At 44.0% G+C, this 24921-nt stretch overlaps 2 protein-coding genes across 3 annotated transcripts; both read right to left on the minus strand.

Moving 5' to 3' along the window:
- Positions 1 to 11790, minus strand: LOC131571592 (RNA polymerase II elongation factor ELL2-like). Its single transcript, XM_058824372.1, is given in 7 exon segments — positions 1 to 138; positions 273 to 317; positions 481 to 487; positions 799 to 930; positions 6519 to 6643; positions 8695 to 8826; positions 11662 to 11790. Coding segments are annotated over 7 exon segments (708 nt in total).
- Positions 11791 to 12876: 1086 nt separating this feature from the next.
- Positions 12877 to 15660, minus strand: LSM5 (LSM5 homolog, U6 small nuclear RNA and mRNA degradation associated). 2 transcript variants are annotated; one of them, XM_058824063.1, is made up of 5 exons: positions 15555 to 15660; positions 15017 to 15112; positions 14761 to 14788; positions 14068 to 14140; positions 12877 to 13144 (listed from the first exon to the last, which is right to left on the minus strand). In XM_058824063.1, exons 1-5 carry the CDS (start codon positions 15598 to 15600, stop codon positions 13112 to 13114), a joined length of 276 nt encoding a protein of 91 aa, XP_058680046.1. In that variant the 5' UTR covers positions 15601 to 15660; the 3' UTR covers positions 12877 to 13111. The 2 variants fall into 2 exon arrangements, with proteins under 2 accessions (XP_058680046.1, XP_058680047.1); XM_058824064.1 differs by having other exon boundaries at positions 14761 to 14796; positions 15555 to 15624.
- Positions 15661 to 24921: the final 9261 nt, after the last annotated feature.

Genomic DNA, 24921 nt, shown 5'->3' on the forward strand with positions numbered 1-24921 from the left:
TCACGAGGCTGAAGCAGATGTCTGGTGCCAGGACTCCACTCACTGCTGGTCAAATTCAGAAATGCGGCTCTGAATATGGGCCAGCTTGTTGTGGAGGTACAGGCACCTGCTCTTCATTTCAGAGTAGTTGGGGCTACCCTGTGAAGGAGAAAGAAAACTTAGGGCATGCAAACACTTCTGCAGACCCTAGAGTCTGATGTCCTTTGCTTTTAAATAGTCTTGAGGCAAACTCAGCAGTTACCATGGCCCTGCAGCTCTGATGTCACACGTACCTGTTGTAACTGCTGATAATCTGCTAGGATTTGATGATGCAGTGCCTACAAGAGAAAAAACATGAGGAATGTTTCACCACCACCATAAAATGCAAACTTTGGTAAAACACTAAAAGTTCATTCAGTCTGACTCTAGACATTTTCTTCTCTGTCAGCCACCACTCTTCTGGGATATTTGCAAGAACAAATCTCCCTCTCCCAGCATCACCCAAGATCTGCAATTAAGCCTCTCAACAGGCAACAGAAGGAGCCCATGGTCTAAGACTCTGTTTGGGACATCTCTCCCCTTAGTGTTTCTTCATAGACAGCTCAAAAAAGGCGTTTTGGGGCAGGGTCTGGCAAAAATCAGACCCAGCCCAAGCAGTGTCTGAGCATATATGCCAATTCTACAGGTTCACTTTGTTTCACTGAGCAGTTCCAGGGAATCCAAAACACTGCTGTGCTGCGATGATGAAGCACAGCCTTCATAGTTTTATCCTTCTTTACCTGATAGGTTTCAGAGCCTGGAATCAAAGACTTCCATTACTCCTGAAACTGTCTGAACTTCTTTGTGGTCTTGTCAATTAGAGAATGTAAATTCCCGTATTCCTCATACTCTGCATTGAAGTCATCCTTGTAGCGCTGGCGTTGCTCCAAGGAAACAATGGCTACGTATTTTCTAAGGGAAAAAATGAGGCCATTTTTCTATGAGTGAACTCTAAGAGAACATTCCAGTATGTTTCTAGTCCATAAAACACATGTAATTTTACACCAAGTACAGGATATTGTCAAACACAGACACCCAAGTTTTGAGTCTGTTGCTCTGGGACTGACAGTTTCTACTTTCAAGCTCATGTGCTTCAAGAGAATGTAATCAGGTAACTCTAGGAATCTGCCACATTTCTATGAAACTTACTTACTAATAGTTTACATCGTAGAGGTTTTCTTCATTAGCAAGTGGAGCACACTTAGAAAATATATGCCCTCATTTCAAATGTCAAAGGACAAACAAACACAGCAGCTTCATGGAGAGGAGATACATTACTAAATTATATTCTCTTCCTCTGTAGGAAAAGCTTAAATTAGTTACATTTACCTGTGACAATACATCTGTAAAACGTATTTGTCAGGGACTGCATTTATGGAGTTGAGTGCACAGAGTTCTGACTTCTGACTTGAGTGCACAGAGTTCTGGACTTCTGAGCTACATTCTTGTCTGTCTAATGGCAGAGTTAATGATAATATCTGATTCTTCAAGTGGACAGCAGTTACATCACTGACCATGGAACTGAGGCATTTGTAATATAGCCAAAAAAACAGTCTCTATATCAGCCTGAAACTACAACTACTACCCAAACAGCATCTGCTCCTAAGGAGGGAAAAATTCATTAATGCCTACAGCCACTGATGGGGGTCAAACCTTCTTCATTCCCTTCTCCCTTAAATCAACAGGCATGACATTTATCAAGCTCATGATAAAAATCCAGATGAAGTGGCAATGAGAACAATAAATGCCATTTCCCAACACTCTCACACCAATGCTTCTGCTCCTTTGGGCCTGAAGACCTGGTTCTTTTTGGATGACATTAACATCTTTCACATGGGAAGAAACAATTCAAACCATCCTGACAATAACATTTACAAGCAGTAAATCCTCAACAAGTTGAAGTTCAGTCCCAGGACAGACAACAGTTTGTGCCAAGGATGCATCCCAGGCCAGATACACCTGACCAGTGTGCAGGATAATTTTGAAAAGAAAACTACAGGTGGCTTGCAACATTTTGGGAGGCACCGGAGCAATGTGACCCAGGGCCCTGCCGCGCCTGCTCCAAAGGCTGCAGCTGCCCCAAAGCTGCAGGAGGCCTGACTGCCCTTGCCAACATCCCTGCTCTCACACAAGCTGGCAGCAAGTTCCAGACTTTTATACCACACACACACACACACACACACACACACACACTTCTCTCTCCCCTCCTGCACTGCAAATTCGATGAGGGGATGCAGCAGCACTGCTGCAGCTGAGCCTGTGCAACTGCAGTGCAGGAAGGGAGGGCCCGTCTGGGCCTAGCCCACCTCGGTGTTCATCTCTGCTCTGAGCCTTCCAGGCCCAACTCAACCTGCTAAAACTCACCCTTTCAGCACAGGAAAGACATTGACACTGCACCCCACTGAGAGTAATTTGTAAATTGGGTAAATTTGTAAAAAAGGGTAAATTGTTCTTTTACTCACCTCAGATAGTCTGGTTGTTTGCTTGTTGCAGAGCATGTGGAGACAATGGAAGTCTCTTTTCTTGCTCCGGCAGAAAAGCACAATTTTGACACTCTTCATCAGGAGATCGTTAAAAGGCCAAAAGATCCCCATTGGACAGTCTTGAAAAAGTCCTTCAGAGTGTTCCTCTCATAGCTAATTACTCACAAGAAGCAACAACATTTAATAATACAACAGACACAACCTCCAAAGAACCCATTCCTGGAAATTAGAAAGACGGAATGGCCACTTTATTCTATAGGTTGTGCATTCCCACAGTGTTAGCCCCAGCTCAGCTTTTCGTATTTGAAGGCATGAGGCGGCATCTGCACAGCCATTCAAGTCATGCAGCAAAAGATGCAGCTTCACAAAAGACAACAGCTTGAGAGAGATCAACATGGAGGTTCTAACAAAAAATAGAGAAGAAAGCTGAAGTTCTTCTCATGCAATGTTTTTATCCCCACTTCCCTGCCAATTCCAGAGGACCACAGTTCGGATGAGTGCCTGCACTCTTGTCAGCAGGAAAGCCAATTCCATTCTATAGGGCTTACTGGCACTAAGGCTCCAATACCCTGCAGACAAAACCCAGTGCTCCTCACTAACGTGGCAAGATGGGGTTGGAAACAGCTCTGCACTTGGGAATTGTCCTTTGCCTATTGGCAAAGGCAATTGGGAAGCATTATACATATAACATCAAGCCCTCTTTCCAAAGAAATGTTCAAGAATTATGATGATATTGAAAAGATCTGTCATAAGGAATAGTCAGCTGAAACAGGAAGGAATACTCAGGATCTTGGTAATCTCTTTCTGTTTTCCATTTCAGGTCCTTTGCCAAACAGAAAAATCCCACACGATCCATTACATTCCTTATGAGCTTCCATTGCCATTGTTTACACAAAGTAATCTTGTTAAAACTCAGCCATTCTTGACAATGTTTAAACTACCTGAGCTTCAATTCTTGAGGAAAGAGCTGTTGTGTGATGTTCCACTTGCTTTTGTTGATTTTAGTTGGATAGCAGAAGAATAAAAGGAAGTGTAATAGTGGTAATAAAACTGGACAGAAATACCAATAGTCACTGTACGTTCAACACAACTTGGAAAAACAGCTTTGCAGTGAGCATTTCATTTCCAAAAGCGCGTTTGCTCTCATGCCTCAGTCCACAAGAAAGCTTCAGCCTAAGCCGCAACTTGAAACACAGAACAGAATTTCCTTCACTGGAAAAAAAGCTGGGCAGAATTTGGGAACTGGCCCCTGAAGAATGCTGCTCACATGAGTTTATAGATTCAAGCAAAAATCCTTCCAAAGGCATCCCAAGGTTTGCAGGTACCGTGTCTATGTTCAGAAGAAATGTGGAAAGACCATCTCAAAGCACCTGTCTCTACAAGCACACCACCACTAGCAAGAGGCATCTGCACACTCCAAACCTGCCTCCAGGCTGAACCCAACTTGGAATTTGCAAGGTCAACCTCCAAAAGAGGCAACCAACAGATTTAACAAAGTAACTGAACTCTGCCCTTCTGGGTGTGTCCCTGTCATCAGAAATCAGGTGTTCTTTATGCATTTCTGTTTAGCTTTTCAATGCTGTTTCCAGTCTGTACCACTTCTACAGGTTTTGAAAAATGAAATTCTGCAGCAGGGATGAAGAGAAAACTCCCAGCACAGTTCAAAGTAGAACTCCAGGAAACCACAGCCTATGTTTTGCAGCTTTTGCGGTTTCCATGAAAAGGCTGAGTTCAATGAACAACCATGGAATCACTGAGATTTGATCGACACGTTTCAGTGAACTAGTCTGCAATAAATGTGTGACAGGTTTCTGACTTCAGCATGCAGTCTTGAAAATCTTCTAATGGAAAAAGTGCTGTCTCAGTCTACTTTCTGTTCAGTAGAAATCAGATGGAAAGAAAACAAACTCCCTTTGGCTTCCTAGTGCCTGGCTCTTCCTTTTAACCACCTTCTCCCAACAGCAATCTATTTCAGATTTCATTGTTCTTCATTGGTTTTGCACTACTTAAAGAAAGAATTTATAAAAATGAGGTTAGAAATTGTAGTTTTGTTGTAGTTTTCCACAAGGATCCAGCAGCACAGGTTCTGGGCTTTGCTGTTATTGTCTTCTAAACCAAGAGTCAAAATCTTATGTGATGGCAGAAAAAAAAAAGTCTTGATTTATCATGACCATCCAGCAGGGATAATGGCAGAGCAGTCATGTAGAGCAGTGCCTTCCTGCATCCAGTGCCCACTTTCAGAGCTCCCTTTTCATAAGGTGCAAGAGCACAATTAACTATTTCAGAATGCTGTTAAAGAAAGATTTTCCATTTTCCCATAAGATAAGCCACCACAACAGGAATTGTGAGAAAAGCACAACTGGCAAGAAGAAAAGCACGAAGCCTTGGGCTAACAGAAGAGAAGGTTTGGAATTAGGACACCAGACAAAACCTCCACTGTAGAGACTGTGGGTAAGGAAAATCACTGCTTGCATGGCTTCTAGCCCAAGATGTGGGGACAGCTGTGACCAACCTGTGGATACTCCAATCTTGGACAGTCTAAAGGTGGCACCTCCAGAGAGACCTGGGGACACCCATCACTGAGCAGACCATGGGTGAAGAAGGACAGGCTGGACAACAGAGAGTCCATGTGGTGATGATATCTCCCTACGTAATGTCTCTCTCTTCCCCTCACCCTCCCTCTCTTCTCTCATTTCTTTCTATCTTCCCAGTTTGCATTTCCTCTTCAATAACATTTTTACTATTGACTGTGGAAAGGAGTCATGCTTTCACCTTCATTTGGGCAGAAGGTTCTCTTAATAACCAAATTTTTATCCCACAGTTATCCACACAGGAGTCAGGAAAACCAACACATCAATACCTTCATCAAAATCCAAGCGGTGCCATTGCGTCAGCCTCCCCAATTCATTTTTCTCCCTGTTTGAATTGGGGATCTCCTTCTGCTCCCTGGCAGGTACTGGGACCCTGGAACTCTGAAATTTCTCTGTTGGTTGCACCACATGAGTGCAGGGGGAAGTGGAGCCAGCACTTGGAGACATGTCCAAAGAGAACAGAAATGCGGAAGGCAGAAGGAAAGAAGAAAAGTGGCCACCAGCTGCTGGCTGGACATGACCGGGCTGGTGGCCAATTCTCCTCTTCTTGCTCATCACAGGACTGGTAAAGTCAGAAGCCAGAGGCCGTTTCTGCATCAATAACAAAACAATTCAGTCATTAACCTATAATCAGGGTCAGATTTTCCTCCCATTCTGAAAAAGTAGTTTTTCTGAACTGGCCCAGCTTAAACACACATCTTTCTACACAAAAAAGGGCATTCAAACCAGGAAGTACTGTGGGTAAACACAGACTCTATCTCATTCTCACTTTCCCATCCTACTTCAAGTCTGTAGCTAAAATGCTTTGGGAGAAAGACACTCCCTTCAGGAGCTCCATCAAAGGCTTCCCCAAAAGGGAAGGTCCTGCACATTCACATGACAATTTTACACCACCAGCAAGTCTGCTATAATTTACCATACAGTCCAGAATGTTAAAAATGCACAAAATACCTGAGCAGGTCTTACTGCAGCATCTCTCTCAGAAGGCCCCGGAGATGTCGCTTGGCTGGTGTTGGTGGTGTTCTGAGAGGGAGCTGATTTTCTGTATGGATGGTCCAATATTTCATGTTACAAGGCCTAAATATCAACTGTCAAAATTCTTTCCTTGCAGGGGAGACAGACCTTCAGTGTCAGGACTCAAGGAAACAGCATGAAGCTGAGTTGGGGGAGCTTTAGGCAGGATAGCAGAAAAACATTCATGGCCCAGAGGGTGCTTGAGCACTGCAACAGGCTCCCCAGGCCAGTGGTCACTGCAGGAGGCTTCAAGAAGTGTTTGGACAACACTCTTGAGCACCTGGTGTGATTCTTGTGGTGTCCTGTGCAGGGCCAGGATCCTGGCAGGTCCCTGATACCTCACCATATTCTAACAATCTAAGCTTCATTAACCAGGAATATTTTTTTCCTTTCTCTGAAAGACTGAACTTACCCAGAGAGTATTAACTTCAACTTCTGTCTGTCTACTTCAGTGTAGCCAGGCCAATCAGTCTGAAGGGTTTGAAAGAGATGTTCCTTCAGACTGAAGGAATTATCCTTTGCATTCCACTTGGCTACCTACAGGCAGACATGTAGCAAAACAAATCTTTATCATGCTAGCTGCATGCAAACTACAGAAATATGATGGGTCCTGAACAGATGCTTGTGAGAACCCAGTTTCAACCAATTATATCTTTTTGTACAGAGTTTGATTATTCCTCTGTCACATGAGTTTTAAGCCATATTAATGTCTCACCAATTGGAAACAACCCAGGATCTCCATCCATATCTACCAAGTGTTCCTTTGAAAACAACATTGAGAGCTACAATGTGTAAGGAGAGGGGGATAGGCCCAGAGTCCCTCTTCATGTGGTAGAGCCAGGGTTCATTCCAGAAAAATTCTGCCATGAGAAGGCCATGCACATGCCTTGCTGTAATTCCTTTGAAATGAAATGAGATTCATATCTTCCTGAAGACAAAGTCACCTCAAAAAGTAAATTGTAGTAGTAAAACCTGAAGACCACTGATATCAAAAGTTCAGGTTTAGACTTCTTCAACTGACACCTGCTCAGAGTTCCACAGAAAAGCTCATTGGGAAAGTCTTCATCTATTTGACCCCTGCAACACACTGAATAACGCATATAACACACCACTAACATCTGTCACAACTTTGACTTTTCTCCTGGAAAACACGATAAACATTGATAATTTACATGTGTGATGATGTCTATTTTTACACACCTGAAAAAATAGTCGATGTAGCAAAGATACCCAGAATCAGGGATTCACTCCTCAGAAGCAGAACTCAGGTTGTGTTGGAAGGGAAGCAAGTGTGTGTGTACCAGATCTCAGCAAGCTCACACTGCCCAGTTGAGATTTCTACAAAATAAACCCCCACTTGCTCTGATATCCACAAAAGCCTGAGCAAGGCATTTCAGGCTGCAGGGCTGCTCACACAGAACTTTCAGATTGCGAACCTGGACCCTGAGGCAGTTCACATCTCCTACAGCACATTGACTACAGGGAAATCTCAAACATTGCAATGGAACAGGAGAAAATGTTTTCATTCATTACCTTCTAAGGAGTTGAGCTTTGAAAATTCATAATCAACTTGAAATCTAAAAGGACTCATGCAGTTGGGACAGCCGAACATGGCTGTCATTATATTGTGAATATCTTCAGGGTAAAAAAGCACTGCCACTGCCCTGGGCAAACCCAGCAACACACTTCACAGGTTCAGTGAATGAGTTCTTAAAAGTCACTGTGGGATCAACTGAAATTTTATTAAATTTTCCTCCCTTGACTAGCTTTCAAAAAATTGGTTTCCTAGCTAAAGAAGAAATGTTTCTACTTGATATAATAATGCTGGCATAATTCAGTAAGAGACTAGGGAAACAGTGAATATTGAAATGGAAGGAAAGAACCACTGCATCTTTAAATGCATGTGCATCTTATTGCTGGCTGTAATAACAAAATAACCATGGAATTCAGAGGAGCACTCAGAATTTACTGAATAAAAGAGTTCCAAGGAAGATGGAGATCTAATTCATATGACAAGAAACCCTCTCCTCAAAGTTTGGCTACCACCTCTGTCATGGAGGATGTGCCTAGAACACCCCTGGAAGACAATCCCCAGAGATCCCACCAGAAGCCAAGTATTATTGAGAGGCCACCCACTCTGTTCAAATGAAATACAGGCCTCTGCAATTCCTGAAATTTTTGCTCCAGAACTTCTCCCAGGAAATTTTTAGTGCCATGACAAACCATTTCACACAATCAAGGAATCCCTGGGAAGTTACTCAATGAAGCAGTTAAACTGTGCAGGGAAAAGAAAGAGAATGGAATAAGGCAAGAGGAGCAACAACATTTCAAACTGTTACTCATTGCCAGCTATTCTAGAAAAACAACAATGCCCCAATAGTTTTGAAGTTTTCTTTCTTTTTGTCACATGGACCTGCAGCTTGAGACCTCTGGATGAAGTTGATGGAAAAACTTAACAGGGAGCATTTCCTAAGTTGTTCATCAGTATCTAATTTAAAGAGTGGAGGAACAAGTGACAATTAGGAACAAAAGAATAGTGTGGTGGAAATAATGCTGTCACAAACTCCACAGGATATATCCTTCCACACCTGCTGAAGGATCTTTGCAAGGCTGCCCTTGTCCTTTTGCATTACTCCATCTCTCTGCAAGTGAGCAAGCAACTCTGGCTTCTTGTAAGCCCTCAGAGCAAGTAAATGAATCACCCTGTCCCTGTAGGGTCGCTGATAAACAGCACTGTTCCCTCTCTGCAGGCTTCATGGGCTTTTTCTCTTGTCTTCAGGGGCAGGACATGAAGTGTGTGATTTGACTCTTCTCACATCTGTTTGTGTTCCCAAAGGAAAGGAAAACAGAAAAAGAAGTGTCAAATGGGAAGTTGGCAGAAGGCAAAACAGTTGATTTAAAATGATGATGGATATCTTGGAGACAGAGCTGATATTGAATATCCTTGTGGATCACTTCCAACTCACATATTGTCTGATTCTGTGAAAAAGCCCAGTCCCTAACTGGTACTGTAGGGAGCATATTGGAAAGGAAACCTGTACCCTACCAGCAACTAGTCCTGTCTCACCTGAGTTTCTCTGTGCCAGCTCAAAGCAAAATCAGCACCAAGTTCCACAACTCTCTCACTACTGCCAGTCCTAACACCCCAGGTATTCAGTGTTAAATATTCCCTTAGGATCTATGTAGATTGCCAGCAAGAATCACACATGTGAAAAAGAAAGTCCCCAATGAGAAGTTCAGAAGTTGAGTTTTGTCTCTTCAGAAGCCACCATGGTGCTGCCTTAAAATGCTCTGCACTAGGCTAAGGCAGAGCAAGAGCTGCACTCGCAGGGGCAGGGATGTCCCTGCAGGCAGGTGACTGCAGCCACAGCCAGGTCAGAGCCTGTTTTGCTCAGGGCAGCTGGCTGTGCCTGGCTCAGCTCCCTGCTGCAGGCAGCACCACTGAGTGCCTGGAAGGGGAATGTGCACCTGGTGTCTGCCTGGAGCCAGGCTCCTTGGGGAAACTGCACTCAGAACAGGTTAATACAAATGGCACCACCTAAGCACATTGTGCTTTGTGGGAAATGTTGGAATCCATGGACAAGATGACATCAATATCTTCCTTTCTATTTTCCTCAAAAGAACCCAATGCAGAATTTCGCAAAGCTATTAATGACCAAGATAAAAAATTAAATCAAGCATGGTTTTCCCATGCTGACCTTATAAAATTCTTTATGCAACTTTCTGAAGGGCATTTTCTTTCAATTTCCCAATTAGATTTAATGGATAATGACAGTGCCTAGGTGTTCCAAAACCAAAACATTAGCTACCAAGACTGTGAATATAGGTGCATGAGGTGGTCCAAACTTTGACCTCCATGCTCCAAAATCCAACCCATCAAGCAGTATGGGAACAAGGAAGGACTGGCAGACTTTCTTGGGGGAAAACAAACCAGTGGCTGAATGCTGTGACAAGAGACTGCAAGTCTGGTCTGAGGGCAAACCACCTCCAGGTTGAGATCTCTGAACACAAAAGATCCCCTTTCCAATGAACATGCCACAAAAATTAATTACCAAGTGGAAAATCTTACAGACACTGAGCAAAATATGAAAAGCAGCCATACCTCCAAGTGGGTTACACGATTTGACATCCTGTGTACTTCCATTGTGCAACACCTCACTGGCATTTGTCTAAAATGGGAAAGAAATTTTCTGTAAAATCTTCAGCCTACTCTCCATTACTGCTGATTAACTAGGCCCTCCTTTTTAAACAAGAGCTGTATTTGCAGAGGTTTGCTGTCACATCACCAAAAAGGGCTGCTTTGACACAGTTCTCACTCTGAAAACAGCTGGTTACAAAAGTGCCCTGAGAGAGCCACCCTCACTCAGCCTCTAATGCAGCCAAGCCTTGGAGTAGCAAGTCATCCTTTCCCAATTGCTGGAATTTATAGGCACAGGCTTCCCTTGAAATCAAGTCCCTGAGTACAATTGAACTGGTCAGTGCTAAGCTAAAAATCCAGAGAGGCTCACAAAAAGATCTGAAAGCCAGGGCAGTACCTGACACTGGGATTTATTGGCACTAAGGAAGCTGCACATCCTGGAGTCAACTCCAAGAACAACTTCAACTGCAAAAATATTAATTTCAGCTGTAACAGGCACCAAAATCCTTTCTCTTTTCCTCAGCTCTAGAGGCAATCATTTCCATAGATGTAAAACAGTTTATCCTAAGTTATAGGAAATAGTTTATCCTAAGTTAATTCAAAATTTGGTTGCCTGGCTGAAATCATCGTTTAGTACAGCGTGTAACACATTCCATTGGAACTCAAAAATCACTCAAATGTCTATTGGCATAAGCATATTTTTTAACAAAAACCACTACTGCAAACCAATTGCTTCATTCTGAAGGCAAAATTGGCTGAGATAAAATCAAAAAAGCTATGATAAATGGACTGAAACTTGTGGACTAATTACCATGAGAAGGGAGACATCACTACCCAATAGAACACAGAATATTACTCTATGGAAGGAATTCTTTAATTTAGAACCAATGAAGATTAATGTCTTTGTTTACTAAATGTGCACCAGTAACTAGAAAAGCTTTGAAATGGTGTGCATGTGGGTGCAGTTCTCCACTATGCATGACAGATGTTCAGTGAGTGCAGTACAAACTTGGAACTATGAGAAATCCATGCATTTTGGCCACGAGCCACATCCAGAGCATGAATTTCCTGAGTGTCACAGCATGGAGAATATCTGACTTCCACTGGCACCTCCTCCGTGTAATCCCTGAGTGCCACTTGAATCCATGACAGCAACCTCTCACTTCCGCTGGCACTTTCTCCATATCATTCCCTGAGAGCCACTTCCATCAGAGAACCTCCCAGTTCCACTGGCACCTCCTCCGTGCCATCCCCATGAGTCGCTTCCCCCCGGGCAGCTGCCTCAAAGGGCCCTTGGAGCACCAGAGGGGCCCCAGCCCTGCCCAACAGGTCCCGCGGGCTCAGCAGCACCTGACACCAACACCATGGCCAAGCCCCGCCCGCTGCCAACCCGCACAGCCCCACACCTGCCCCTCACCTGCTGCTCCTGGCACCTCTGGCTCACCCTGACGGGCATGGCAGTGCTGGTGGGGGCCCTGCGGGACGCGGTGCGGAATGGGGCCCTGCGGAACTCACTGGATCCTGCCCAGGCCCGCAGCTCCGCCATCCCGCTCTGCCTCGGCTGCTCCCGCTCCCACACACACACTGCTGAAAATCTGAAAAATGTAAAATCTTTCTTAGGAAAACATGTTCCTGGACGTTTGGCCTTTGTGGCTTCCAAGGCTCATCAACAAGAAGGGAGACGATTCCCATGAAACAAGAAGTAGCCAACAAGCTGGAAGCGATGGCCAGGCCTTGGAAAGGCAGGTGACTTCTTGGCTGAATTGCCTTGTGGAGGTGCAGGGCCTGACAGGCTTCAGTGACCTCAGACACAGGGCAGGTCAGCAAGGCTTGGGCAGAAGGATGCACCACTGATGGTGGACGCAAAAAATGCAGAATTTATGGGCACAAGAATAATTGGACAAATCCTTGAAAAAAGGAACAAACTGATAAAGGCAATGCAGCAACTGTGCTGAATCAGCTCCAGCAGAGTAAAAGGCCATTCCAGCTTTTTACTCAAGAAAACTCTGAGAAGAAGGGGAGATTGAGCTTGCAGACTAATGAGCATAAGAAGTGAGAGGATCATTACCCAACAGCAGACAGAATACTCCTTATGAAGAGAACTAGGGAACTTGCATTCAATGAACACTGATTCCTTTCTTTGCTCAAATGTATAAATACTCAAACATTCTGGGTTCTCGTGTTGCTGGATTTGTGAATTTGTCCCTGAGCCCCCCTTTCTGCACAGAACTGTAAATAATTACCTCCACTCAGTGGGTGGATCGGGCTCTTGAACAACGGGTGCTGGAGCCAGCCAAGGTGGAACAACACTCGCTGTGGCTCTGACACCCCCGCTCTCGCTGCAGCCGCCGAAGGCTCTGAGCGCTCCTGCCCTGTGCCAGTGAGCATCAAACAGATGCACCCAGCCTGAACTCTACAGAACTCTGCCATATGGTTTCCAGTGACAGACTTTGAACAAAACATCCAGTTCAGTATCTGCATGTATGCCAAACCACAGCAAAATCGTGGCAACAAATGCAACAGATGTAGAAAAAATGATGACTGATGGCAACCAAAACACAACCGTCATTTTTCTACTCCATTAAGTAGTTATACAATTATCAAACGTGTGCACTCACATAACAGAACACAGTAACCAACGAAGAAAAAGCCTTTTATTCAGAAGAGGTTCGGACGTCTTTACAAGAAAGACATGATTTCAATTTACGAAATCAACATTACCACCAGCACTCTTCCTTAAGAGTTGTCTTTTGTACAATGTCAATTGTGTAAGCAAAGCAAACGATCCATACCCAAACATTTCTACCACAAAATCTCTATTTAGATTTTGCATATATATATAAAAAATACATATGAATATCATGTCTTCATACTTCAGGTCCTTCTCCTCCAGGAACCAGCTATAAAAGAGTAAGACATTTTTCCATTAGTTCCATAGAGTTAAGCTTTATAAACCCATACACGACAGCTCTTACTTTACAAGAAACATTTTAGGACATGGAGACTTCATGCTAGACCACAAAAGTGGCTTTCAGACTCTCCCAACAGATGAAGTCAGTTATTGCCAGAAATGCACAAACCAAAAAGGCAGCAGGGAGTAAATCAGCATAGCACCTCCTTGTGAAGAAAGCAAAGAACTGAAGAACAGAAAAAGAAATACAAAAGACAAAACATGAGGGGGAAAAAAAGGATTAACCACTACTTTTACTGGTATCTTTTTCATTATCAGCTGAGCACTTCTAAAGAGAAAGAGCTTCACTGGTTTTGGGATCAAAATAAAAAAAAAGCCTAAGTCATGGACTTCCTGATATAGGAAGATACATTACCAAAAGACACATGAGATCTAATGCACAAATGTATCTATCTATGTATCTATCTTGCTGAAAATTCACCAGGTTCTTCAAGGGCAACACAGGCCCAGCCTAACTGGATGGTAGGAATTTCACACCATACAAGGAGTCAGAACATATGCTGTCCTTTCAACATGCAGAACAATAACCAAAGCAGAAAAAAGGCTTAAAAATTAACACAGAATGGCACCTGCTCCGACACACAATGCAAGATAGGTAAAAAACACAATGGAGACTATTCCTCATTCATACAGAGCCAAATTAGAATCAGATCTTTCCACTTCAGCCTTCCTATTCCCACAAAATTAGGAATGCCCTTGTATTGGAAGTCCAGGCTTTGTGGACAGCTATGCATGCAAGCTACTTGAAACTTGCTGATGTAGTGGAACTGTCAGGAAAGCTCGGCTTAAAGGAGTTGAATACAATCCCTGATCGATTTACAGGCACAGAAAGTCAACACATGCATGACTCACCATAGTTATGTTATTTCCATTGAGCAGAATCTGGTCCAGCTTTGTGATTCTTCTGCCCTCAGGTGTGATCTCACTGAAGGAGCATTAGAAACAGTAAGTAAGAACACAGAACCAGGGACAATGGCTCCAGATTTGACCACAGAACGGACAGAAATCTCTGCATAAAGGTGCCCATTGCTGGAACTAACAAATAAATCAGCTACATGGCAGCATAACCTGGATAAATGGAGCACCTAGGTACAGAAAGCTAACTGAAAAGGTCTCTTCTACTCAGTACATGGAGATGTGTATTCACCCTCTAAAGCTTAACAACTTCTTGAATATGATATATCAACATGTTATGACAAAGTAAAAATATTGAAGTTTGCTACCTTGTTGAATCTTAGCCTAGGTCTTAAAGAAGTGTAAAAACAAATTAACTACTGGAAAGTTTCCCACACAACCCATGCAAAATTAAGACTACAAATAGGACCCCCATACAAGTATAAACAACACAATAGCTACTCTATGACATGGCTGTCCTGAACTTTCTATTGTTTTAAGATCACTTTCTATTGTTTTAAGTGCAATGTTAAACTACTTAACTGGTAAGTATTCCACAGCTGTAAAAACACTTTTTTACACATCTTACATAGTACTTTGTCTCAGTGAACCAAATAATAAACAGCAACAAGAGGCAGAAAACATACTTACAATTCCGTAACATCTTCCAGCACCATATCTGAAAATCTAGTTTCAACGAAAATAAGCCCCAGATTTTACAACTAGACTATTTAATGCTATTTTCATTTTATGTCAATATGTGATTTTACCTTAAATTTGAAAATATCAGAATACAACTGATCCATAAAAAAAAAGGTCTATTCAGTGAACCCAAAACTCTGAAGAGCTATAAATTACTTAGGCCAGAGCATAAAGCAGGCAGCCTTAAACGTCCATAAAAGGATACTGACAAAGTCATCAAATCCTAGAAGTGTCCCAACAATTTCTTTGTCGCTCTTCATCACAATGTGAATACGTGAACCGATGCACTTGTCCACAAGTTCTGCAGATACACAGAAAAGTATACGTTCTACAAAGCAAGGGTTTCGTGCCTTACGGGGTTTCTTGAGTTTATTTACACAAACAGACACATTCCACACAACCTTACACACCCCTCCTCCACCCTCCCACACAAACCAGACACTCTCCCATACCCCCCCGACATCTTTACATCCATCCCCACTCCCACCGGCCTCCCTCAGACAGTCCCACAGCCCCACACCTCATCCCCCACACCGATCCCCTACTCACACCCCCCTTTCCGCGGGCCCCAGACCCCGATATCCTCGCGGGCCGCGCGCGGGCCCCGCCGCCTGGCGCTCCCGCCCTCCCGCTTCCCGCCAGGCGCCGGCGCAGCTCGGCCCCTGGAGGGGCCCGCAGCCGCCCCGACCCCCGGAGAGGGACCCCGCCCCGGGCCCTGGCTGGGAATCCCGGGAATTCGTTACCGAGCGGCAGGAGCTGGGACGGGTTGGACACCGCGCTGGCCGCCATGTCGGAACCGGCCCTGGCGAATGGCCGCCGCCACACATGAAGGGCATGGCCGGCAGCCGCTCCGCCCGCAGCACCGCCCGCAGCACCGCCCACAGGGGCAGGGCTGGGCCGGCAGCCGCGCCCGCGTTCCCCTCGCTGGGCGGACCTGTCCCAGGAGTCGCTCTCTGCGCTGCCTCCAGGTAGAGACGAGACTTGAAGGAAATCCCCCCTTTTCCCCCTCCCTTCTCGTCCTGCTGGCCCAACCGAGCAGCGCCGCCGGTATCGATGTGCCCCCGCGCCAGGACCGCGGACTGTGTAGTGTGCGCTGTGATGGCTCAGCTGCTACAGCATCACGGAAGAAGGCAGGTTGGAAAAGATCTCTGGGATCACCGAGGCCGATCCCACGAATCCCACCATGTAAACAAAAACATAGCACTGAGTGCCACATCCAGTCTCTCCTTAAATAACTCCAGGGACACTGACTTTACCACCCCCTTGGGCAGATCTTCTGTGAAGAAATTCTTTCTAATGTCCAACATAAACCTCCCCAGCACAGATTGAGGCTGTCCTCTTGTTCTGTCACTTGCTACCTGGGAGAAAGAGACTAACCCCTGCCTGTCTACAACCTGCTTTCGGGCAGGTGTGGAGAGTAGTAAGTCCCCCGAATTTCCTTTTCTTGACACTAAACAACCCAGCTCTCTCAGCAGCTCCTCAGGGCGCTTGAGCTCAAGGCCCTTCATCAGCTCTGTTGCCCTTCTCTGGACTCACTCCAGCACCTCAATATCCTTCTTGCAGAGAGGGGCCTGTTGCCAGATGAAGAATTGTTTGCGCAGTGGGTGGGTTAATACAATGCTTATTCTTCAAAAACCGTTGACCTGTGGAACTGCCCAATGCTTATTCTGTAGGAAGAAGAATTGGAAAGCAACCAGCCCAGTTGTGCCAACTTTTGCCAGTTCACTAGGCTGTCAGCTATGACTTTGGAGTCCCTGACCACCAGGGACCACCAAAGAGACCCCCAAGACAGAAGAACACATGGAGAAAGGGGAGGGAACATATGTTAAGGACTTCAGAGAAATGATTCTCATATGTATGTTTCTTCTAGGAAATCCTGTCAATGTGTATGTAAAATACAGTGCATAAACTAGAGCTCTGTACTCAGCATGAATGAGATTTTGGAGGAGCTATCCCCTCATGCATTCCAGCTCAATAAAGAATGCTGTCTTCTTAATGCTGCATTAGTGTTAAGGAGTTTTTATTTTTACTGACTTTTGGTAACAGGCCCACAGCTGAACATAGGACTCAATTGTGGTCTCACCAATGCTGAGCATAGGGGGGCAATCACTGCCTGCTGCTGCTGGCCCCGCTCTTTTATGTGAAGATTTTCATTTCCCACATTTGTCAGTTGACTCACTAGAGATGTGTGTGGGAGGTTTTTGAAGCCTTTCAGTAACTTAATCCCACCACCATTCCCAGCTGGCTTCATCTGTATGCAGTAGGCGCCCGGGCCAGAGACAGCCCTCTGGGCCTCCTGGGCATGGGGAGTGCTGCACAAGGGGGCCACTGGCTACCACCCTGCATCACAGGAAGCCCCCAGACCTGCTCAGAGAAGGAGGTGCTCACTGGAACTGTGGACACTGGGGTCACTGGCCCTCACCCCTTCTCCACCTGCTCCTGTCCTGCTGGGCACAGGCACCAGCTGGCATCACAGGAGCTGTGCCAGGGAAAATGGGCCTTGAAGGCGCAGGCAGCGCTCCTGTAGGGGCAGAACAGCACTCAATGGATATGGGGAGTATTCTGCTGGTACGGAGGGAGATAGGAGGGCATTGACCACAGCTTTGCAGAGGGGAGGGAGGGCCCTGACTCTTTCGTTGCCGTGAAAACTGTCAGCAAGGTAACACCGAATGCCATTGATCCTCCATATTCCAGCTGCTGAGATGGCCATTGTTCTGTGAAGGTAACCATTTCAGCATCCCTAACTTGTTTCTCCAGGCTCCGTGCAAGGATGTGCCAGTTTTGTCCTGACACCAACGTTTAATTTTGCATGTGAAAATGAACTGGCATTGGCGGTCTAACTTGCTGTCCTTACTTATTGCAATTCTTATTTTCATTTCCTTTCTGGTATTTCACAAGAGGCATTGAACCCTAGATGTATCCACTTTTTAACATCACATCATCTACACTACATGCTCTTCTGTGCCTGTTTGCTTTCTCCCAGCTTCTACTTTCAATATTACTTTGGGAGCCTTTGAATTTTTAGGGCCAAAAACCTCACTTCATTAAGATCAAAGTGCAGTCTTTTCCTCTTGTTCAAACTCCTCTTGTCCCAGGTGGTTTCCTCCTGTTCCATGGACCTTGCTCTCTGTATCTCATTTGGGCACTAAGACTCTTTTTTAGAGCTAGGATTTCTATGTATTCCTGTCTTCATGCATGCAATTGACAATGTTGCATGGAGTGTCACGTCCTCATCCTGAGCTGCCTATCTGACAGCTGAAACTTGGTCCCTTCCATTGACCTGCATCAATGCAACAAACGTGGACCAAAATAGTAATTTGTGACCCTGAAGCCCCACATCTTGATGTTGCACAAAGCCTGCTGCCTGTGTGCCCAGCAGCTGGCTGTCATTAAATTTCCCAAGCACAGCTACCCAGGTCTAGTAACAGAATTTTCTGACAGCATCAAGTTGCTTCTTGCTGTTCCTTATGCTCTTTGCTCCTCCAAGGTGCACTGCAATCCTTGCTCTCTTGCCTAGGAAACTAGGACAGCCTAAGGAGAGCATAAGTTTTAGAGGACTGCCACTGAAGGTGTCTGCATTTCTCTCAGCTGCTGCCATTTGGAGAGAGCTCTCCATCTGAGAAAACAAATATTCTCTCTGCACAAGCAGCAGATTCTTGTCCCATAGCCACCAATAGGAAACTGTCACTTGTGAAGTAATCCCAACTCCTGCAATGCTGACCTTTGGGGGATCCCTATCTTCTTTAATGCCTGAGTGTGCCATCTGGGGATATCTTGTGTCGACTGAACTTCTGTAGTTCTACCAATTCAGCTAATTTGTTGTCCTATCCCTTCAGCTCACACCTTACCTGGCGCAAATGGCCATAGAACTTTCCTGTTTGTGGTTCCCAGTGCTGCTCAGTTACTGTCCTTTACTTCTGCCTGGGTCTGGGAAAGATCTGGCCTTGCAGCCTCTACACTGCCTATACTTACCTGTGTTCTCCATCTGCCCAGCCCCTCTACACAAACCTGCCAGGCTGACTTGTTTGCTCTCCTTCTCCACTTTCTAGAATGACACTGAAGTCTTTTTCTTTAGGCTACTGACATGGAAACAATTATCTTTCATTTGGGTCCCAAATGCAGTGCAATAATCTCACAGCAGAAGTCTTGCAGCCCAGCCACAGGGCAGGCAAAACTACAGTAAGGGCAGTGTAGTTTTGAAGCACCCAAGCCAACTTCAATGCTTGGGTGAGCACTTATTCGGAGGGGAAAGGGCAAGGGAACTCATGTGGAACTCAAATTCAGAGCTACATAAAAACTATGGAGCCCTGCCTTTACTCAGTGGGCCTGGTAGAGCGCAGGAAGTATTATTTATTGGTCTAGAAAGTGTAAAGATATGCTCAGAGTACCCAGCTACTCAGCTTCAGGAGTTTGCTGCCACACTGTGTTATCTCACAGACCTTGTTGCATAAGCCATCTAGCAACAGTTTTTGTCCTTGAAAGTTTTTCAATGTTGGCAGAAAAATTAGTAGCTCACTCTTTGCATCCACTTGCTGTCCTACAGTACTAATGTTAGAGACCAAAAATTTTGTGTTTATTTCACACTTGAAAGCAGTTTTTGGAAATTAAGATGTGAAGGAAAATCCTGACAGCCATTATCCTAATCAGCCAAACTGGAAGGGCGACATACTAAAAATAAACCTTCCAAATGAATGGGGTTTTTTGAGGAGCTGGAATTAATGAGCAGCCACCTGCTCTGCCTTAAGGCATCCCTGGGGTGCAGCACCTCGAACAGGTTGTCCAGTGCTGTCTTCTGTCCTTTAGATTGTGTGTCAGCTTCCACACCTGCAGCTCAAGGCTAGAACTAGACACTGTGCAAGTTTTGAACCATCATCAATCACCACAGACTCAAAGATCCTCCACATTCCTGCATGCATGGCAAAGTGCTGGGAAGCAAACTATTGCACTTCCCATCTCCCTCTCCTTCTTCCCTGGCCACTATGTGCCTTCACTTCCATGATACCAGCCATGCAGGCCTGGGTGGGCTGAAAGCATTAACAAGACCATGGGTTATTAGGTTTCACAAGGTGGGTAGGAAGGTTTCTGTGCTGTCCTGGAGTCTAGAAGTTGACATGAGTTGTGAGTCTTGCTCCATATCCTGACACAAGTATTGCCTTGGAGTTATTTCCACAAGTTCAATGAGGAACTTGAGACAGAAGGATTTGCCCTCCTCAGATCCACTGCCTAGTCTGCAGAATGGGAAAAAAAGAACCTTTATTGCTCCAAATCCACAATAAAATGAGCTAGTGTTAATCATGTGGCAAGGAAATAACCATTCAAATGCACCTGTTTCTTCTGCCCATCTTGTACCACAATCCAGGTGTCCACATCTGGTTGATGTGGACAAAGATTGTTAAGAGCTCTGAAGGATACCCACAAAAAATTTAAAAGCATGGAGTTCTAAATCTGTGTGCAGAGCTGTGTTTGGTCTGCTATTTCCAGCACAGCGTCTAAAACTCACTAAAAGAACTAAATGAGCAGGTGTGATGGCTCTGGGTCTTTCAGAATTTCATTCCTTCAATTTTATTTTCCATCAGTGACCTTTCTTTAAGATCTCCTAAAGATTCTCCAGTGGACTACCGTCTGGGGAATCTTCATTGAGACTTTTGAGCTTGTATTTTAATGACAGGCCATTTGCTTGCTATTGAGTGCTGAAGGCTGTAGTGGCTGTAGAATGTTCTTTGAGCCCTTCCTGCATAAATGCTCATTTCATGGTTGATGCACCTGAAGGAGTGTGATTTAGTGATCCAAATGATCCTTGTTTTTATCTTGATATATTCCTAGGAATTCATGGGAAGTGGATGGTTCTATGTGCCAGATGTCCTGAGGAGGGAGTAGGGCCTCAAGAAGAGAAGGCACATCCAGTTGGCTTAAGTGCCAGGCTAGCCCCACTCTCTGAGGGCTTTTGTTATGACTTCAGAACTACTTTTGGTCCAAGGGAATTTAGGCTGTATCAGTATGTACCACAGGTATGACAAAGATGAAGAGGTTTATAATTATCACTATTTGAATATGGTAAAAGCCCATCAGAGCTTTTCCTATCCTAACAGCTAAAGGCAGTGAGACTGTTAAGTGACAGTTTGTATTCACCAAGCAGGGATCTCTTGACTGAATGCAGTGTTTGGTCTACCAGTAAATGGAAAGGCAGAAGTATAGTTTCTGCAGTGATTTCAGATGTTGAAATTCTCACATTACAGCAAGACACCCCAATATTGTAATTTCTGAATGCCTTCCAATCCAGAACCTGGTTCCTATCACTCACTGACACTGGTTTTCTTTATGCATTAGTAAAGAAGATGAGTTACCAATACATCTATTAGCACTCCCTGCCCTAAATCAGTTATCCTTCCCCATATGGAATTTTACCTGTATGACTACCAAGAGTTCAATTTTTCTATTTAATTTTTGTACTTAATTGGATTTTTTACCATGCACTATTGTCAGGACTTATGGTAAGAAAGTTCAGTCCTACAGAGATGAGCTGAAGGTAGGCAGCAATGTTTTGTTTTGGCATTCATGAAGTGTATTGATCTACAGTTGCAGACATGTGCCATTCATCCTATTTCTTTATTGCTCTGCATTCTGTGTACTTCCAAATATATGCTTCAGTAAAATTACTGCTTCCAGTCAAGTGCTCAGAAGCAATCTTAGTTTATAGCAGTCCTTCTTCCACTCAAGGTCATGAGAAAATATTATGGAAAAGAAACAGATATCTGGAGCCCAACCCTACAGAGTGATACAGATTCCCAGGACACCCTCAAGTGTTTTCCTCTGCTGTTGACCACACTGCATGCAGGACTCTTGGCTGCCAGCAGCTCAGCTTTCAACTCTTGGAGTTTTGGAGTAAAAAGTAAAAGGAATATTTTGGTTTTGAATATTCTTGCAGGAAAATATTATAACCTGGAGGAAAGAAATGTTTTAGGCATCCTGTCATGTGCTGTGTCCCAAGATATTGTAAACAGTAACAGTCTATAATTGAAATTAAACTGCAATGTTTAGACCAGAAATGCCACATACTTTGCCTAAAAGCATTATTTTCCAATGTTTTTAAGATGTTAATTGCATTTTGAAATTCAAGCAATTTCTTTCTAGGAGGGTAAAAATTTCTTTGCAGGAGGGTAAAATTCCATTTGCTACACAATTCCACTTAATGAAATCTAACTCCCTAGGGGCTTGATCTAAGGATTAGTGCAAGTCATGAAATATGGACTTATTTTCTGCTCTGTGAATGTTTGGATTCTGATGGCTTTTGTTCCAGAGAAGGGGAAGTGTGGTGTGGTGGTAAGTGAGGTCTTTTATGTCTTAGGCATCTCTGTGAGTGAAAGGGACATGCAGAATGGGTGGGCAGCTATCTTGAGTCAGTAGTTCAGGACAATCACTGATACAGAAATGAAGAGTCACTGTGGGTTTGTGTTAGTGCATTAAGGACTGGTTTTTAGGCGAGGCAGAGTATTTCACAGGTGGCAGCACTTCCTTGGTTGTTACCATGCTCCATTCTTCACATTCCCTCCCTGTAGCAGCTGCCTGCTCTTCCAACTTTCACCCACCCTTTGACACGTTTCTTCTGAGTTTCCCCAGGGTAATTTTCATTGAATTCCTCATTATGTGTGTGCCAATATGCATTAGAAGAGTTGACTCTGTCTGATTTTCAGCTGCTATTTGCAGATTGTGCTGCAAACCTGTACTGGGGGTAGCAGCCACCAAAGATCACCAGCACCCCTGGAGATGGAGCAACCTCCTGACCATAGGGAGCAAACTAGACACTCCTTAAGCCTCACAAACCCAGCACATGGGTCCTATCTCTTCTTTTTTTATCCTTTTAATACACCCTAACTCATCCTTCTTTCCCCACTTTTACCCCCTTTCTCTCCCTGTCAAGTTACTTTCTTGACATCTAGTGGTATTGTGTTCTCCAAACACCAGAGCAAAAGCCAGTGCTGTGCCAAAAAAGCTCTTGTCTCTCATCAGTTTTATCCTTCCCAACCCCTTTTTCTTCCTGTTTGATTTTTTTCCAGGAAGAAGATGCTTGTCTTTGGTTTTTAATATCCTGCATATCAAATATATCAATATACTTTCTGTTTTGGTTATTTATAAAGAATACTCATTTACAGTAAAGTCTGAATAAATTTACTGTCCTTGGTGCCAGGAAAATCCCTGTACAATAATTTAGGAAAGAATGTCCAAGATATGCATAGAAACCATCCCTAACAAAAAGCCAGGAATACTCCATCAAGTGGAGGCCTCTTAAATATGCAGCTGATAAGGGACTATGCACTGTCACACGTCTGCAGGAGGTCACTGCATCCTTCTTGTGGAAACAAATAAAAAAATACATTCAGCTACAGAATGTGCACCTGAACAATGCAGGCTGTTGAAGGGATGGCATCCTGCTGTACTGCGTCTCATGTGCTGTATTCTGAACTTGACAGTGTCTCACAATGATGTTCAGATCACAAAAAGAAGAAAGTTCTGTTCAATGGCATCTACTGACAACTGAACACACAATGATCAACAGTGAAATTAAGGAACCTGGTGTCTCTGTCAGGATTTGTTTCTGCACTCTGATAAAACTACAGTTCTGATGACTCATTTAAGGACCTTCCATCCTGAAACAGGAGGCTGGCAACAAAACGACAACCCATGCCACTGCCTTTCCTGTTAATTCACTAGCAAAACAGCCTGTAATAAGAAACATAAAACATGGACACACAAGGCAGTCCACGTGCTTAAAAATGTGCTGCACACAATAGATGCTGACCAGGCCTCTGACATGTGTATGCTGGTTCCTGTCAGAAGGCATGAGTCAAATCAATCTGCTTAGAAGTGTTGAAAAGTGAAACCACCTTACATTTACATAACATCTTGCCCTGTGGAGTGCAACCGGGCCTTTTTAATACAAATAATGAGTCTTTTGAGAGCTATTACTGTCTGGAGCTTCTACTAAGCTAAGCTGAGTCGCTACTTTCCTTCATGTCTCACAACACTTAACTTGATGGAAATCAGTAGCACCCTCAGTGTGCACATAGCATAACCTTGCTTTTCTGGAACTTGATTATGCAAGTCAAGGGAAGAATGTGAAAGACTTTTCATCCATCTCATTTAGGACCTGTGTTAAACTTTTGGTTTTATCTCACCCCGGAAGGAGGTGGTTGCACTGTGCTGCTGCACTTGTGCCCTCTGGTGGCCTAGTAGTTCAGGAATTGTTTACATTTGTGGGGGTCCAGAGCACATTTCTCCTCCCTTCCTAATAAAAGCCTTCATCATCATCATGCATGTCACTTGATCCAATGATTCATCTTTTCACTTTGTCTAATTTTTTTTTTTTTGGTACGATTATCTCCTTTCAGCAGAAAAGCACCACCGACCACAACTAAGTGCTTCAAAGTGCTGGGTGCAGTGCACCTTAAAAAGCCCCAGACAACTACTTGGCCATAATATTAACACATCACTGAAAGAAGTATTTACCCATACTTCTAGACAAAAGCTTTCCTTAATCCAACTGCTGTATAGTCTTGAAATTTTTGAATATCTAGCAACTGACTTAGCAAGAAGAGTAATTCTGGAAGGTGTCCACACAAAACAATGATGCCTACCATATCTGTTCTTTAAACCTATGCAATGCAATATAAAGTACCTTAAGTCACACATTCAGTCACTATTTATTTGAAGTTCATATTTTGTAATTGGAAAATAGTAATTGAAGGCACCTTTCCAGCTCCCTCTGTAACTCTGTATCTACAGAATTAATGTGAAAACATGCAATAGGTCCCAAATAATTCCTGGCACCTGCAATTAAGTACCTCGAATTCTACTCCAACATGAAGCGATTTATGACTGTGTCTGCCTGCATTAAGGATGTCCTGAGCAAAGAGCCAATAATCACACTACCTTGCTAAGCATGGCTGAAGTAATGATCAACTGTCAGGAGGCAGATTAACTGTAGTACATTAAAACACAAGCTGACTATTCAAATTATAATTCAAAGATTTTTTTGAAGAATAATGTTCCCCAATCCCATATGCAAACAAAACAATTGGACTACATTCATATATTAATTTTTTATTTTCCCGT

The sequence above is a fragment of the Ammospiza caudacuta genome, chromosome Z (genome assembly GCF_027887145.1).
Source record: "Ammospiza caudacuta isolate bAmmCau1 chromosome Z, bAmmCau1.pri, whole genome shotgun sequence".
In the NCBI taxonomy this organism is placed as follows: Eukaryota; Metazoa; Chordata; class Aves; order Passeriformes; family Passerellidae; genus Ammospiza; species Ammospiza caudacuta.

Coding starts and splice junctions, on each gene's coding strand:
- LSM5 (XM_058824063.1), bottom strand. CDS start 15,600: ATGGCGGCCAGCGCGGTGTCCAACCCGTCCCAGCTCCTGCCGCTCG. Junction 15,113..15,554: donor GTCCCAGCTCCTGCCGCTCG/GTAACGAATTCC, acceptor GTGTATCTGCAG/AACTTGTGGACAAGTGCATC. Junction 14,141..14,760: donor CTGGAAGATGTTACGGAATT/GTAAGTATGTTT, acceptor ATGCTCCTTCAG/TGAGATCACACCTGAGGGCA.